We start from the raw sequence: 17185 nt of genomic DNA, 5'->3' as shown, positions 1-17185 counted from the left end.
AAATTGGAATAAAAAAAGCAAATTTTGAAATAATTGCGGTCAATAAATATTCTAAATTAGTTTGACGGGATCAAATGGGTTTTTTCAACCCTGTGGTTGACGGTGGACTCTGAGTGGATCCCCGGATGCTCAAAAATCTCGCTAAACAACGCGAGCGGATTAAAGAGCTTCAATTGAAGAAGAAGGAAAGTAGAGGCGACTCGTGAAGAATCTGAGGTCCGTTGCAGCCAATATTATATATCAATATGCAGTATCAAGAATTTAATGGTAAAAAAACAAATCGTCTGGATATAACAGAACGAGGAGACTTGAGACTGAAGTAAACCAAATTGGAATCCAGCATAAAATCCCTGCGCAGCATCAATCGCAAAGATCTCACTAAATTTAAAATATTAAATGTTTATAGAAAAAATCGTCAGTAAAATAATTTCGAATTTGAATTTTAGTTTTTCATTATATGTTTTGATAATTTACTTACTGTGTTTCGTTAACAATTTCTTCCTAAAACTTTTACTTCAAGTTTCTTAATAGGGGGACAGTTTTAGAAGGACTTGGGAGTGGCTTGGTACAAAAAAGGTTGGAAAACATTGCATTAGACCAATAGAAGAAATAATCAAGGCCGATTCATGAATTGGACTTTCCGATTGCCGTTGCCATTAACATTTGCTGTTACATAATTAAAAACATTGAAATGTTTAAGATCATTCATAGATCGGTCTGTCGTTGGAGATTTTCAACATAAAGGAATTTTATCTTTTCCCGTCGGTCCTTCGTAGCAACTGTCGTAGCAGTAGAAAAGAGCCAATCACATCTGTTTGCTTTTGTCACGTGCTTTTGACATATGACGTTTATGACGTTAGAGCGTGATGTTGGAGGTTATTTCTCTGTCTGTTTGTTTATCTGTGGATGTCATTTGGTTTTCCATAATATCGTCCATAAATACCGGATTACAAAGAAAAACAGAAAGCAATATACACGTCAAAAAATAACAAAATTTTTAGGTTAACGGGAGCAACGTCAAGTTTATGAATAGGGTGTAGAATTTGTTAAGAACGTCAACTGGCAAACGTCACCAGCGAACGGCAACGGCAAACGGAAAGTCAAGCTTATGAATCGGCCTTAAATTAATACAATTATTTTAAATAAAAATATAAAAGTAGATGTCTAGATCAAAACTGAGATTAAAGTAATGAAAGCGATAGCGGGAAAGAGAAATGAACGGAGATCTGGAGTATTATATCATAAAGTACTAAATATCTATACAGGGTAAAGCGATTGAGCGAGTGATAAAATTCAAGAAATTGAAACACCAATTGAACGATCTTATACTGTGTGTATTTGGAAAATAGTGATTTGGAAGTCAACTATTTGCCCACAGAATTTTTCAATGACAACCCAAAAATTTTTTTACTTTCTAAATTTTCTTGATTATACGTATTTTCCGATTGAAAATTTTCAACGGTTATATCTGCGCTATAAAAGTTTAAAAGCATGACTTAGACTGTATCAGACTGTTCTATGAGTGTAATAATTCCTTCGGTTCAGATCAGCTTGAGATTGAACGATACCTAACTTTGTAAAATCCTTATTCTAAACATACCTGTTTACTGATAGTATCTATAGTTTGAAACTAACAGTGAGTTAGTGCGAATGAGCAAAATTAAGCAACCAAAGTGTACTAATTCTAATATATTCCTATCCTTCGAATACTTACGTATTCATCGATTGGGAATCAATTAGTTAACAATTTCAGTGTGATAAATTTTGTAATATCTTTCAAAAAACATCAATTTCATCTAATTCAAAATTCGAAATATTTAAATTAACGTTTGATAGAAATTTTAATTTATTGAAATATTGAAAAAAATCTCTCGCTCGAAATATATTAGAGTTAGTAAACTGGTGTTTCAAGTTTTTCATAATATATCAGATTATAAATATATGCGAAGAAATAATTACTACAATTATTTGCAAGATTCCTTTCATTAAGATTTCTACCTGTTGAAAATGAAGGCATTCAAACATGAACTCAAAACTTACCTATAAATAATATCTTGTATCTCATAGTATTTCGATATTATTTCTTATAAAAATATTTTAGATAGAGTACAACATTGTAAATCCGGAATCGCTGGGAAAGGATTGGTTCCGGATTATAGATTGTTCCGTATTTTAGTTCATACGAACAATCGAATGAATTTATGGTGGCGCCATCTATCGTGCTAACGAGAAATCATATCGCATTACGTCATAATACAAATAGAGATTTATGCAATTGTAAGACTGATTTGTTTTGTTTTCTTACATCTCGAATTAGTATTTTTCTTAACGAAATGACGATTATCTAGTCACAAAAAAAGCAAATTTTAAACTAACTGTAACCTCACGTGCACAACAAGCAACGAACCATAGAATAATCACACTCTCGGATCTCCGAGCACTGCGCATGCGTCAACTATTTACAAACTACGTCAGAGATACGATACGAACGGATTTTAGATATTCCGCGTTTTAGAAGTCCGTATTTACGATGTTCAACTGTATTACTTATATGTAGATCAAATTTTAAACTGTCTCTATCCTAAGATTAACAAATTTAGAAAATAAATTAGCTGTATAAAATTCTTGTATAGAACAAGGGGGGTTGGATTTCCCAAACATTGTTAATAGATGGCGGTAGCTACGCCGTTTGCATTAATACTTGAGCCAACACCACTTAAGCCTCTCATTTTTCAAGCTAACATCAATAACATATCGATCTAAATGGAAGACTTCTTGTTGGCAAGGGATAGTTTATTCTGGAAGATTCTAGATTTTTAAAGGCTTCAATATGTACCGTTCTTTTTTTTTAGTCATAACAACTATACTTTCAATAAACAAAGCACAAGCTAAATATAGCAAATCGATCCTTGGCATATAAGCAAAACCAGCAGCTAATAAGAGATAAAAATGATCAACAAGTAAGAAAAAATGGCTCTGAAGTCCGCTTGACTTAGAACAATGTATCCAAAAATCTGAACAAATGAGCTCAGCTTAATGATCCTTGCACTTTATAGCATAGAAACTGCAGCTCCATGTAGAAATCTATTATCAATAACCATGTTGGTCAGATTAACTATGACAAATCAAACAGCAATTTTTACTACTGTTAGGTATATATATAGTTTTAATTTTGAAATAATGATCATAAAATATTGTGAATGGGTTAGTTTTGAATAGTAGCTGCAAAGATGTAATAGCAAGAATTGCATAATATGGAAAAACATGCAAATTGTATAATAGCCAAAAAGCGAGAAATGTCAAGTGCTCGCAATCCAACTATGACTTGAATAACATCGAAATTCCAAAAATAAATTTGCGGCTCGCTAAATTTGAGTTTTCAGTGTAGCTAGAAGAGATATGTATGTTGAATCAGTAACAAAACTTTCTAAATACATCCTTTTGTATACTGTTTCATTAACACTTTCAGCAAATATTGAAATAGATTTATCTTCGCGTCATTGACCTCTATTTGATTGTTTATGTCAATACTTAAGGTATTATTTACAAATGAAACAATGCCGTGTGAATATTTATAAATCACGTGGATCTAATAACAAATTGTAAGTCTAGAGATTTAGTTTTATATTTATAATATTTTCAATCCACGAGAAGAAATCTAATAACGATATATCGAGGGATTGTGTTGACTATTTCTATACACCAATTTGAAACGAATTTGTTGAAATTATATTATTGTGAAATGAAAAAGGTACATCAATCTCCATTCCAACGGTAACTTCTTTTAGGCAAGGCCAGATTAAGATTTATAAGGCCCGGGGCTAAAATAATGACGGGGCCCCCTTAAGGAATTCGAAAACCCGGAAAAATTCACAAAATAATATCAATACGTTAGATTTGTGGTATCAACACATCAAAAAATACAGAATTATTTCCAAATGATGGGGCCCTGTTAGACCTGGGGCCCGGGCCTATAGCCCCCCCAAGCCCCTAGCTTAATCCGGCCCTGCTTTTAGGGCAATGCTCAATAGATAATTACAATTTATGATAATTTTCTTCAGAATGTGTCTTTATGGCGAACATAATAATTTAAATTGATATCTTGTTTTACTTTCTAATAATCAAAATCCGCTATTTAGTAAAGTTTTGCATCCCCAGAGTGAACTTAATCACAGAATATAATAAAAAGGTTCAAATATAAGTTCGGGTGTACGAGGTGTGAACATAAAGTACTATTACATCTCATACATTCATGTGTTGAGGCAAGAACTTATTTTATCTTGTGAGTTTAGAATTACTTCGAATTACTACGAAATCTACCAATTAAATTCATTCTATGGAAAGTTTTTTGATTTGTGAGTTGTCCACTCTAAAAGTTATCCTGGTATTAAAAATGGTCCTTACCAGATTTAGCGCTGTGCAACTTCTGGCTCGTTCCGAAAATTAAAACCGTGGTTGAAGGGAAACATTTTGGCATCGATAGATCAGGTGGTAGCCATATCTGAAAAAGGCTTATAGAAATGACGGATTTAACGTTGTATCACACCTTGTAGTCGTAAAATAAACGTTTTTCTCACAACTTCAAGTTTCAAAATACGTTTTTCTAGTATTCGAACGGACTTTGCTTTTACATTTTAAATATGAAAACAATCAAATCATAGTAAGTTCAACGATAATCGGAGTAAATAATGATTTAACTATAACATGTGACTGATTTTAACAAAAATATAAATAATTTTTCATAGATTTATGTGTGAATTATGAAAATCGAATAAAACATGAACTATAGATTCGTTCAACAGTCAAATTTGACATAAAGTCGTGCGAAGCTTACGCGAAAAATGTTTCAACAAATATTTTACTTTATTACGATTTTTTTTATTTCAGTTTTGTACCTCGACAGAGGTTGACATAAGAACAAAACATTACATAATAAATTTCATGAGAAAACTCTTGATCCGTGTAGGGCAGTTGACATTCCTGAGTTGAGTGTTTCTTTTAGGTTAGGTTTCTTGGTATTTTAGTAGTATATGCAGCTGGTGAATTTGTACCATACTATTAAACAATTATGATAAATAGAAATAAAAAAATGTAGTCACGCAAACTGAATCAAATTCACTGTTAATTATTTATTTACTTATAATTAATTTTTACATCAAAATACTTTTTTGAATAAATATTTAACCGACATAATAATTAATATTGAAATGAACAACTGTTGATATTTTCATATTTAAAATACCGAAAATCATTTGAAGGAAATATTTTCACGGAAAACTATGTATTACTACATTATATTATGTAAAAATATTCGTGGCAGTATTCAAAATCTAATATTCCGATTTTCTTTTATCTTTCAGCAGATAGTTACCAATACCAGTTACAATCCATGTGGCAAAAATGCTGGAATACCAATCAAAGTCTTGTACATAATTTGCGCTTCCGCGAACGAGGACCATTGAAATCGTGGAGACCTGAAACGATGGCAGAAGCCATATTTTCCGTGCTTAAAGAAGGATTATCTCTATCGCAAGCAGCTAGAAAGTACGACATCCCATATCCCACATTTGTTCTGTATGCTAATCGAGTACATAATATGTTAGGACCTTCCGCTGATGGTGGATCAGGTAAGTAAAGTTATCCTTTTTGGTAATGTTCAATTTAAAACTATTATTTGAAATTTACTTATTAAACCGATCAATAATCACTATTGATATCTTCCTCTGTTGATGGAGAGACAACGTGTAGGGTAAAGTTGCAGAGATGCTCCACATTTCTATTGCCTGACTTGGCAACATCAGTTTTACTAATTTAAATAAAACAAGACATTTATGGGTATATAAAACTTTATTTATTCGTGTCATTTACATTCATTTACCTCTACGGTTGGGTAAGATTCCCTTACGTTTTGTTTTTATAAGAACTTCTTCTTTTTTGTTACAATTTTTATGGAGAGCTCCGTATTTATTCGAAGGAAAGATCGTAACCTACCATTCCAAAAATACACATTCCACATGCACGGGCGCCATTGGTGTAGATTTCAAACTGCTTTTATGAGATGGATTTATTTAAATATACTCTTGAGGATCAATTATAAAATGCAACACCTGCAAGCCTCTTGAAGCAAGACCTAGACCAAGACAAAGACCGGCTTGGTCTAAGACTTGGTCTTGGACCTAGACCAAGACCAAGACTGGCTTGGTCTTGGTCTTGTATTTGCTCATTAATATCTGAATATAATTTATCTATTTACTTCTTCAGATTTAGTCCGCCAAAAACATAATCATATATTTACCCCCCAAACGTATGTTTTTATTTTGTATTCATTTCAAAAAATTGTTGGTTTTCTAGATTTAAGACCGAAAGGTAGAGGACGACCCCAACGAATATTGTTAGGAGTTTGGCCCGATGAACACATACGCGGAGTTATCAGAGCTGTAGTTTTTAGAGATTCACATCAAATCAAAGAAGAACCACATATGACAACATATCCTAGGTTACATGTAAGTTCGCTAATCATTTTTTTCTAATTTTTATATCAGGATATATTCGACTATAAAAGTAGTAGCCTAATGTATGAAATTGTCTTTTCAGGATGGTGTGACCATTTCCAGCTACCCAAATCAGAATTCTTGTAGTAATGGTTCTGATCCTAACGTTTCGCCTGGAGCAGCAGCTGCAGCAGCTGTTGCGGCCGTAGCTCAAGGCTTGAGACAACAAATGTGTAGCATGGTAGCAGCAGCACATAGTCAGAGTACGGCACATGACACAAATCCCGTAGCTAGTCTGGTTAATTCACTTGCATTGGCCGGTCATTGTGGTAGCATGTCAATGCCTCCTAGTAACGGTGCTCCACCGATGGTAAGTGATAACAGATACTTGTTATTAGTTTTTTCTTCAATTTTACTAAATACTCCTGCCTAATCTTAATTATAACAAGTTAATTTATTTGTGGTTTACATTTCAGAGTCTAAGTCATTTAGCGTCGATGAGAAATATGAGTAGTCCAGCAGGTAGCATTCAAGATTTGCGGATAAGTCCTGCAGAATCGGCAATGGAAAGTCCTATTTCATCACCATTGGGTTTAACGGTATCCAGTTCGATGGAACCATCAATTAATATGAATATAGGAAGTAATATGGACGTTGGTATAGGTTAGTATATCTAAATATTTCCTAGCACAGACGCCACATTATTGAAAGTAGTATTGGTCGATAATACTGACCAAAGTATTACTCTGTATGATCTAAGTAGTTATTTTCTTTTGCAGGTGTCTCCGGTATGACATATAAACCAACTAGATCATTTACTTCACCTAGACCGGAAAATCTCTTCCAAGAAGATATTGACGATTTGGTCAAGCCAATGCATTCTTCCACATCACATCCTAAAGATACTATGACGACGATCAAAATGGAACCCTTAGCAGAATGTCGGGGCGAATGAATCAACACAATATTACAATTGTAATGTGATAAATTATTATTAGTTCTGAAGGGACTTAAAGAACCCATCGATTTATTTATATTGTTAAAAAAATGAAAATTTTAGTATGTAGTATATTTTGGACAATTTTATATAATTTATCTAGAAGCCAAAGTTTCGGCCAGTTTCTATACAAAAAGACTGTTGTGTATATGTATACTATTGTTCTAAATTCAAAATTAGAATAAATTTATTTTAATACGTTGGAATAATCATAGTACCCACTTTGTTATGTTGTTTTTTGATAAATTTTTTATTCGAAATCGGCGATATGATACACATTTTTCAAAATTAATGATTTTTTGAACCCTCTCGATATTTATTTTGTTTATGAATTCGATGTATATTCCTAGCTATATCAAATAACACACGTTGCGTTAAATACAAATGACATCTGCTGTGGTATAATAGTTTGCTTTAATACACATGTCACGAAATTACACTAGAACGCCATCTGCAATCTAAACGTCAAATATCAAACCTAAATATTTTTTAGCTTCACTCATAGACAAAGTAATAATAAACTGCACAATCGTTATAATTAGTATTGCAATATTTGAAAAAGTACTGTATAGTTGAATTATCAACAATATATTCACAATGTTGAAGATGTTCCCTCTAATTTCTTGTAGCGTATTCCTTCCACTGTTCTATTCCTCTTTTCTCTTAAATTATTCCACCAATCACAGCACAGTGGAACAACGGTAGCTCTACCTTAAAGCAGAAGATGTTTTCTATTCATTCCATTTTACAACGTTTCCCACAATATATTTCGACATACTCAACATATGTTATGCTTATGTTGTAATATGAATGATCTAGAAACTTTTTTTGTAGGCTGTAAAGTTAATTCGCTTGATTTACTAATTTAAGGTTTGGTGAATCAATTATTGATACTAATTAATCCACTTTTGATATTTATCAGTTCCAGTCATTCTGAATTAAAAGGTATTAACAATTTATGTTACTTATTATTATTGATTATGTACAGAAAATGAATGAGAAATATATCATATACATCAACAAACTAAACTGATCACTTTATATAATTTTTTCTTTGACACTTAAGGACGTTTTCATGTTACCCTACATCTATTCAAGATGGCGTTATACTATAATCATACCACGTGATCGCGTCGAGCGTCAGCATTAAATTTCTTCTAAGGTTTAGGTTTATCGTTAGCAAGAATTAATTAGTTTGAGAAGTAATTCTTTTTCATCTTATAACTAGTTTTGGTATATCATAACTCATAAAATTTCAGAAACAAATATTTTCTACATCAAAACTGCATGATTTCTTAAGCTGGAGGTTCTGAAACTTCTTTTCTCATTCAAAATTTTGGTTTTGCTACCATACTTTTTCCCATGATTGAACAAGAGAAAGTTCCCTCATCCCACACCCACAACTCAACTCAAATTCATTCGTTCTTTTAGCGCCACCCATTATGTCTGACCAGTTATTGCGTGCGGTAGTAACTGTATTAAAAAATAGTACATAGCATTAAATAACAACAAATAGTTTATTGTTAATAATAAACGTAATTTAGCGGATCATTCAAGTGGGAGTGGTATGGTAACAGACCAACTCAGAAGAATTTTTGACGGGTACTGAAAAATTGATATCACTACTTTTTTTAAATAATAAAGTCTAAATATAATTCTCTCAAAAAAATATAAGTAAGAACAAGGCTGGAGTCGGGAAACAATGAATTAGAGATAAAGCCCTTAATAGAGCTAGTTTTTGCTACGCTCTCATTGGCTTATAGCGTTCACATGAGTTGACCAGAGGTACTCATTGTTTTGATATTTGTTAAGTACAAATACACTGGTTTTATTTTTCAATGCCAATACTTTACACTTTTCATTATCTCTCATCATCTATCCTCATTTTTTCCTGTAAAAATACTATAAACTATACTACTACTATATGAATTATGTAGCTAGTTGTGTTAAATCTGTGGTCTGTTTCACTAGCTTTCCAACTATTATATGATATAGCTGTGGTTTATACAAAATAATAACTTGCAATACAATAGACAGACATACTTTTAAACAGTACTGTATACTATTGAGACAATATGAAATCTCCTTCTCTAAATATATCTGTATCGAAAAACGTCCCTTTTATAAATAATTTTCAAACCCTCCAACTTATATTACTGCTACTTGATCAGGATCCTTCAATATTTTCAGTTTCTACATTTTATTGTTTTTACATATTTCTTTGATATAGATTTGTTCATACATCTACCAATTTTTCAATTCCTATTACTCATTAAATTTCTAATATTTTTTATGATCCCACATTAATAATTTTATTGAATAACTTTCATTCAATCCAAATACATTTTGTTTTATAAATTTATAATATTATGAATAAATAAATTTATTTTTTAAGACCATATCCATCTACCAATACTTTTATTTGTCCTATTCTTAAATTATTTTTTCTCTGTCAAAAATAACCTATTAGTTTTTTCTTATTTTTTTAACTATATTAAAGAATATTGAAAGGTGTATACTAGCAATACTCAAAGATTTTATAACATTCGTAAATACCATTTTTGTGGCATCTATCAATACCAACGTGCCTTTTCATAGTAAAATCCTTAGTAATCTTATGAAATTAATTTTTGAAAAGTTGGGCTTGCACGAATTTAATGTTCAATCTAATTACAAGTTACTATTTTCACTTATATTGTTTTCAATTTAATCATTGTTTACCAATTTTTTACATTCAAGATTAATCAATGTTTTGGTTAGGTTAGGTATCTCCAATTCAATTGAGTACACTTAATAAAATAAGGGTTCAAAAGTCGTTTCGATTTCATTTATACGTAAAATATCAAATTCGTATTTAATTATTTGTTTTATTAAACAGAAGCTCAACCTTTTTAGAATTCTTTCTAATATAAAATTCGAATAGCAAGAAAAATAGAATCAACAAAATAAAGTGGAATTTCTCTAAATTACATTAATTGGGAAAGTAATTTTATCAAGACATTCCCTCATTCGCTTCACGACAATCTGTTTTTTGGGATTCATGCACGATGTTTATTGTTCATATCCTAACAAAAAGATTAATAACCATTACGTGTGCTTCAAGATAACTACCAAATCGACCTTGATGTACTTTAATGTTAATTCACAAGATATGATCCATTTCATCTGTTTACACTGTTAAAAATAATATGTATATTTATTCTCAAAGACAGATTTTTGACATTTGATTATATTTGGGTGTGTAACGAAAACTAAATCAAATTATCAGTACTAGATATTTTTAGAAAACTAGCCAAATAACAAGTATCGGTAATGGTTTTAAGGTATCATAGACACTTTGCGCCATATGAGGTATGAAAAATTATATCACCCACCAGTTAGGCAACACATAATACTACCACACGTTACATTAAAATTTATTTCACTAGGCTCAATCATTAAATTTGCTCTTGATAGCTGCACTGGCAGAACTAGTTCAGGAAGTGTACACTAAAGCGTTCTTTGTAGCAGAACCAGCGCTAGTGTCGCTGTTCTTAGTAGCATAATAACCTCAAATACAACAAACAACAAATGCTCCACTGTTCTCTGCACTATGTCGTTCTTTGTATCCGATCGAACTAATTCTATACACTCAAGAACTGGCCTGCCCTGGTCCATTTCAGTACAGTTCCAGTGCCAATTACTAATTTCTAGTCGCCACACATAAGAAAAAGTAGAAAAAAAGTATTAATATCAATTTTGATAAAGTAATATGAGAAAAGATACACTGAAATAAAAGATATTTGTCTAATTATCATTATTTGTATTTAGATGTCAATTATTTTCTTTCAATATCAAATTTTGGACGGAAAAAAAAAAGAAACTAAAGGATTGGTGTAAGATACATAAGGGAATACATCTATAATTATCAAAATCAAAAGAGGTTAATGATAACCAGTCAAAACAATCCATCTCATAACATTTTCATAAATTATATTTATAAATTGAAAGCAGCGGTATTCTCCAATATTTTTTAACGTAAAAATTCTTTTTCAATTAGTTCCTGTTGTTTAGATTCAATGACTACATAGATCCTGAATTTATTATAAAGATTTTAATCCCTAATTTGATTTGTTTATGTTGTGACATCAAGTTCTACAATGAATTAAATGTCATGAAACACCAAGTGATTATCGTTTTTACAATGTTAGAGTTTATGCCATGACTTACATATAATTACCTTTTACAAATAATGTACATCAAAGCCGATTCGTAGTCATTTAAATAAAGTATGTACAAAACTAAGTAAATAATGAATAGTAAATATAAAATATCTGTGTATTAATTACATAAATCCATATATGGAGAGTATACTAAGTTATATTTCCCTTCAAAACATAACTAATCCCATAGAACAGTCACTGTATTTTCTCAGTGCAATAATAAATCCTAATTTTTTGGATGCTTAGAGTTATTTAAATATTAATTTTTTACAATACATTCATTTAAAAAAAAATAAAAGGTCAGTGATTATCAGTATTTCATAATTCAACTGGTCTCCTTAAATTATTTTTATTTATTTAGTAAATATTGTAATTACTACAACTGTATAGATATTTAAGCCATATAATAATAAGGAATGTACCTACCGCTTTGTTAATTTATCGCCATTTTAGCTTCTAATCAACCGAATGACCAGAATTATTTTTTACTACTAACTTCACATTTTCAACAGATACAAATTTTCTGCAGCTGTTTTCAAAAATCTCATCATCTGTCGATCAAACTATCAAATCTACCTCAACTAAATTTAAATTTCTGGAACCGTTGGTGAAAGTCATATTAAAACACAACAATTATTGTCTGACTCACGTTTCGATAACCGAGCTATCGTCTTCAGAGACAGAAGGTAAACTCAGTAATTGGGAGTGTTAGCTACGATTATGTTTGTTGGGGTTTGGGAGTGGGAGCAATAAATAACATGATTTATTTCAACTTTATTAGAACTAGCAAATAGAAAACTAATTAAACTTGCTTTCTTATTTATTATTCACCACTTGGCAACTGAAAGTTAGGTTAAGTATACTGAGCTGAACTCTTCTTAAGCTTGGTTTAAGCAGTCAAAATTTAAAACTAAATTTTCTTGTTAATTTTTTGGTTTATCCAGTAAATTAAGGATAATTATAAATAACTGGTAAACTGATGGAAATTACAGACATGTGTCCTTTTTGTCAGCTTTTTGAAAGCTCCTAATACTATTAATGTTCCATTATCTAAAGGACATTGCTGGCTTTTTCCTACTTTTTGGATATCAGTTTTAAAAATAAAAAACTACGGCGAAAATCGGCTCATAAACGTGGATAATATTTTCTTAACCAAAACACAAAGATATTGTAAACAAAACAATACCACCAATACAGATTGACCTTACGTGCTCATAACCTCACAAAATTAAGGAATTAAACTAAGAAGTTGAAAGTTTAATTTTAATTTTGGCTGCACAAACTAAGCTCTATTTACACAATCTGGCACAGAACTATAATATCTTAATAAGTGTAGTGGTAGTGTGTGAAGAATTGGAAAATGAATCAAATAATTTAAGTATTACCCCGATTTCAAGTACTGTTGGAGGTTAGGTAGATACTAAGCTATTTAGTTTTGTTCTATAAAAGTTTTGATTGGGAATTACGCCCCAGAAAACAAAATAGCATTCACTCCTTTCAAAAACGTCGAGGGCGAAGCTGCTATCGGGTTTCAAAGCCTTTTAATTATCACCATATTAGGTTTCCAAGCAAAGTTTTTACAGACGTAACAGTTTGTCAACTTTCTTTAATTCAATTTTGCTCTGAACTGATTAAATTACTTAAAAAATGTTTATATGTACTATACTATTTACTAAAGATCTGCTATTTACATCTCTTACTTACTGTTTTCACAAATTTGCTATCACAAAATCTGCTAAAATGAAAGTTAGTAGTAATATTTTTAGCTATTTGTATAGTATAGCTAATACAGCGACAAAATCAAAATTTTATATTATAAACTACAATACAGATACTATAAAAAGATCTAAATATTGAGTCATTCGATTATTCTGTAAATATAAGGAAATATTCAGAAAATGTTTTGCAAATTCTACAAAAATTATCTTTTATATTTGTGTAATTTATTTTTTAAAAACAAAATCCATTACTTTTTAGAGAAATGTTATATGAGATTTGAAAACATTTACCAATGTTGATTTCAACAATAGGTAATTGCGCCAGTGCTCGGCCATGTAACGCTGTTCTGCATATTAGAAAAAAATAAAGTCAAACTCAAAAACTAACCATTTCAGTAGGTTAAATATTGATAAACTGACTACTTGCATCGTTTTTTGTATTTGGCATATACAAATTTTGAGAAAAAAAATTTACATTATAATTAGAGAAATTTCTAGAAGTATCTATAGCAGCAGAAGTGTTTTTTATACACTTTTTATACAACAGCGACAGGATTAAATAGATGCTTCCTAAAACCATTGTTGATGAAATTTAGCAGTGAGTTGCTTTCCAATTTAATTTATAGTTTAAATTTTTCGAACATGTAAACTTATTTGTTGTACTTTGATCAATTTATATAATATCATATTTTTTCATAGTTATTAGCGTTTACCATGGCTTTTATTTTCTTTTGTATATCAAAAGTAGACACCTACGTTATTAGGATATTCTAAGTTTTTCATGTTTCCATTTCACACTTTAGATAGATCACAACTTTAAAACTCAATCAACTCAAATTAATCATTAGTTAGTTAACTAATAATTAACAAAGATATTCCTTATGTTTACTGAATATAGTTTGGAAATGGTAAGAAGCTATTATTTGAACTGTAGCAATGCCAAATGTATTATATATGTTACGATGTAGTAACAAAAAGTAGAAAAACTAGGTGTTGTGTATGTACAAAATGTAGTGCAAAACTGAATTTGAAAAGTGCTGCGCCACAAAAAGTTCACTTTAAGTAGCACATACATTATGGTATACCAGTGTTTCTACATTAACCTCATTTTTTTATTCACTCAAGGTTTTAATTCAATGGAAATGTATAGAAATATGAAACGTTTAGTATTGATATTTAATAAAAAAATATTTCTTACCTTCCAAATGTAGTTTTTTAAAACAATTTTACCACAATGTTACCGTTCGTACCTCATATACTTTTTTCTATAACATTTTATTTTATCTTCAAAAAATATATTTCCATTGACAGGTTTATTATATTCTGTTTATTTGAATCAAAAGGTTTCTTCAATCTCTATTCAAAAGTTTTCTTTTGATAATCACCTAAGTTAATCATTCTTTTCTATTACATCCCTTTGTTTCTGTTCATTCTTAGCATTTCTTCTTCTTATCTTTCATTGTGAATGTATTCATCAATTGTTTGCTGCTTCTTATTGTAATCCTTTCTTCTTCCTTCATCTCAATGTTTGCAGAATTGCTTCATCAGATGCCTTGTAGACTTTCACTTTTGTTTTTTGTCCCTCCTAGTATAGATTATGGTCCAATAGATTGAGATTCTTGTTTCTTCTTCAATGTAAAAATGTTTCAGTGAAATTCCTTTTTTGTAAGAAATTTTTAAACGGATTTTGTCTTTTAACTTTTTCATTTAGGCTGATGCAAATTGTGAAGCAGAAAGATGTAGAAATGCTGGTTTAGAAAGAAAATCACAAACTTTTATTCCTTCATATTAGTTCTTAGAAAGTTCACAAGCCAACAAAAATATTTTTGTGATTTGTTTAGAGATAGGACATAGATTAAATAATGTACAAAATTTATATAAATCTATATATGTAAAAAAATATTACGATTTAAATGAAAAATTATAATGCCTTCCTGCCATTTGAGGGTCTACCACACTTATTTGACTTTATGCATCTTGAGACGTGATAATATTTTCAAAAAGTGGCCTTTGACATATTTATTCCTTTTGGATATTGCGGAGTCTTTTGGATCTATTGAATATTTATTTTAACTTTTAAGTGTAATCCAAACTTTGATAATGTTATCTATGCAAAATATCTCATTTAATACATTCAAATTTTTAATCATAAATGAAATGAACATATTATGATTGAAAATATTCAAAAAAAAAAGTAAAGGACAGACAAAATATCAGAAAACTAGTATATACAGTATACAATAGAAGTACTTTGTTCTAACTCAAATAAATTAAGGAACTAAATATTAATATCTAGTAAAAGATACATTTCATTTAATAATTCTGATTATTTATTCCAAGGACTAAAAGTGATAGAATAATTTCAACATCAGGTTAAAGAAGTTTCTGGCAGAGTTTGGTCAGACCAGATGATTAACACAAAGGTTACTGGAATAATAGAAGGTTTATGACAATAACAAGATGCGCAGTAGACAAGTGACGTCACCGATTGTTCACAGCTGTGAATTCGTTAGTTAGAAATATATTTGTTTGTATAGCCAGATCAGCAAGAGATAACACACCTCATAACTCGAACATAATGACGTAGCTGGTGCTCTAGCAGCTGATCGTTTGTTTACAAAAACATGCGCATGTCGCAAACCTTCTATTATTCTAGTAACCTTGATTAACACTACTTATATATAGAATGCCTGGTATAGTCTCTGAGGTGGCCTCAAACTGAACTATAAATTGGTTTTTCATCGCTAATAACATTCACATTCATATATCCATCTAGTAATGTGGAGCCCTACTGATATATAGATAAAAATCGGCTATATAAATGTTTATATTCTGCATAGTAACATTATTAATGGTTTGTAATATTTTGGTAGTGAGATATTTGTTTAAAACTAGGCTTAATGTGTTCTAAAAAAAATGTAGTAAGTGCCTTCCAAATCTTGACCACTTATGTCATCCGAGATACTAAATTGATAACAAAATTATGCATTTTGATATTTTTGGTATGGTATAACCCTAAATGGCATGTTCTTTTTTCATATCTCTGTAAAAATTACATTTATATGAATATTATAAGCCGGAAAATAAAACGTGAGATTGGCATATTTAGACATGTATTCACCCAAAATTCAGCTTTATTTTAATGTATACTATAATATAGTTCGATGTTAGGTCAGATATAACATAGCATAACAAATAAAGATATGGAGAATAGTCTCTTTTAATTAGTACGCAATACTTATTCAATGACGTTGTGCTACTTGTAGAACAGTCTGAGATTACATGCAATGGTTCAGTTTATACACTGTTAAGTTGTTATGTTGGTGATTCAACTTACAGTTTACTTTGTATTACAATTTTATTTATTGATTGTCTAATTTTTAATTATTTACATCATTGCACATCATTATTTCATGTCTGTATGGTGAATTAAAATAAATTTTAAATGAATGTAGTTTTTTATTTAAATAAAATGATTTCCTCCCTCAACCATTTTCAAAATATTTTCCATTAATCAAATAATGCTTACTTTTAACATTATATTTCACGAAATAATGGAAAAGATTCTGCATAAAAGATATTTGCAAAATTGGGCAAAACAAAGAATTAAATCTCCGTTCGTGGTGAGTAATTTGGACACATTCCAATGTATTCTGAATTTCTTCTGGGCATGTCAAATGCGCATACTTTATTCAGAATATGTTCTGAGGATAAATTCCTCCACGAATGATTTATGAACTTCTAAAATTATAATTTGAATTCAAAACTAGTTAGAAG

The 17185-nt window shown here is 30.4% G+C and overlaps 1 protein-coding gene across 3 annotated transcripts in view; it reads left to right on the top strand.

The window, feature by feature from the left end:
* The window catches only part of LOC130445244 (protein bric-a-brac 1-like), a 375153-nt gene extending 358301 nt beyond the window's left edge, over positions 1-16852 (top strand). Inside the window, exons 3-7 of one of the 3 annotated variants that reach the window (XM_056780800.1) lie at positions 5364-5627; positions 6352-6503; positions 6595-6861; positions 6968-7154; positions 7271-16852. In XM_056780800.1, coding sequence (XP_056636778.1) covers positions 5364-5627; positions 6352-6503; positions 6595-6861; positions 6968-7154; positions 7271-7446 — 1046 coding nt within the window. In that variant the 3' untranslated portion in view covers positions 7447-16852. Of the gene's footprint in view, positions 1-5360; positions 5628-6351; positions 6504-6594; positions 6862-6967; positions 7155-7270 lie in introns of all 3 variants that reach the window. The other 2 variants (XM_056780799.1, XM_056780798.1) reach the window with 2 other exon arrangements.
* The last annotated feature ends 333 nt before the right edge of the window (positions 16853-17185 follow it).

This window comes from Diorhabda sublineata, chromosome 6, assembly GCF_026230105.1.
Source record: "Diorhabda sublineata isolate icDioSubl1.1 chromosome 6, icDioSubl1.1, whole genome shotgun sequence".
Taxonomy (NCBI): domain Eukaryota; kingdom Metazoa; phylum Arthropoda; class Insecta; order Coleoptera; family Chrysomelidae; genus Diorhabda; species Diorhabda sublineata.
Note: the sequence above shows the minus strand (reverse complement) of the source record. Positions and strands in the feature narration are given on the sequence as shown.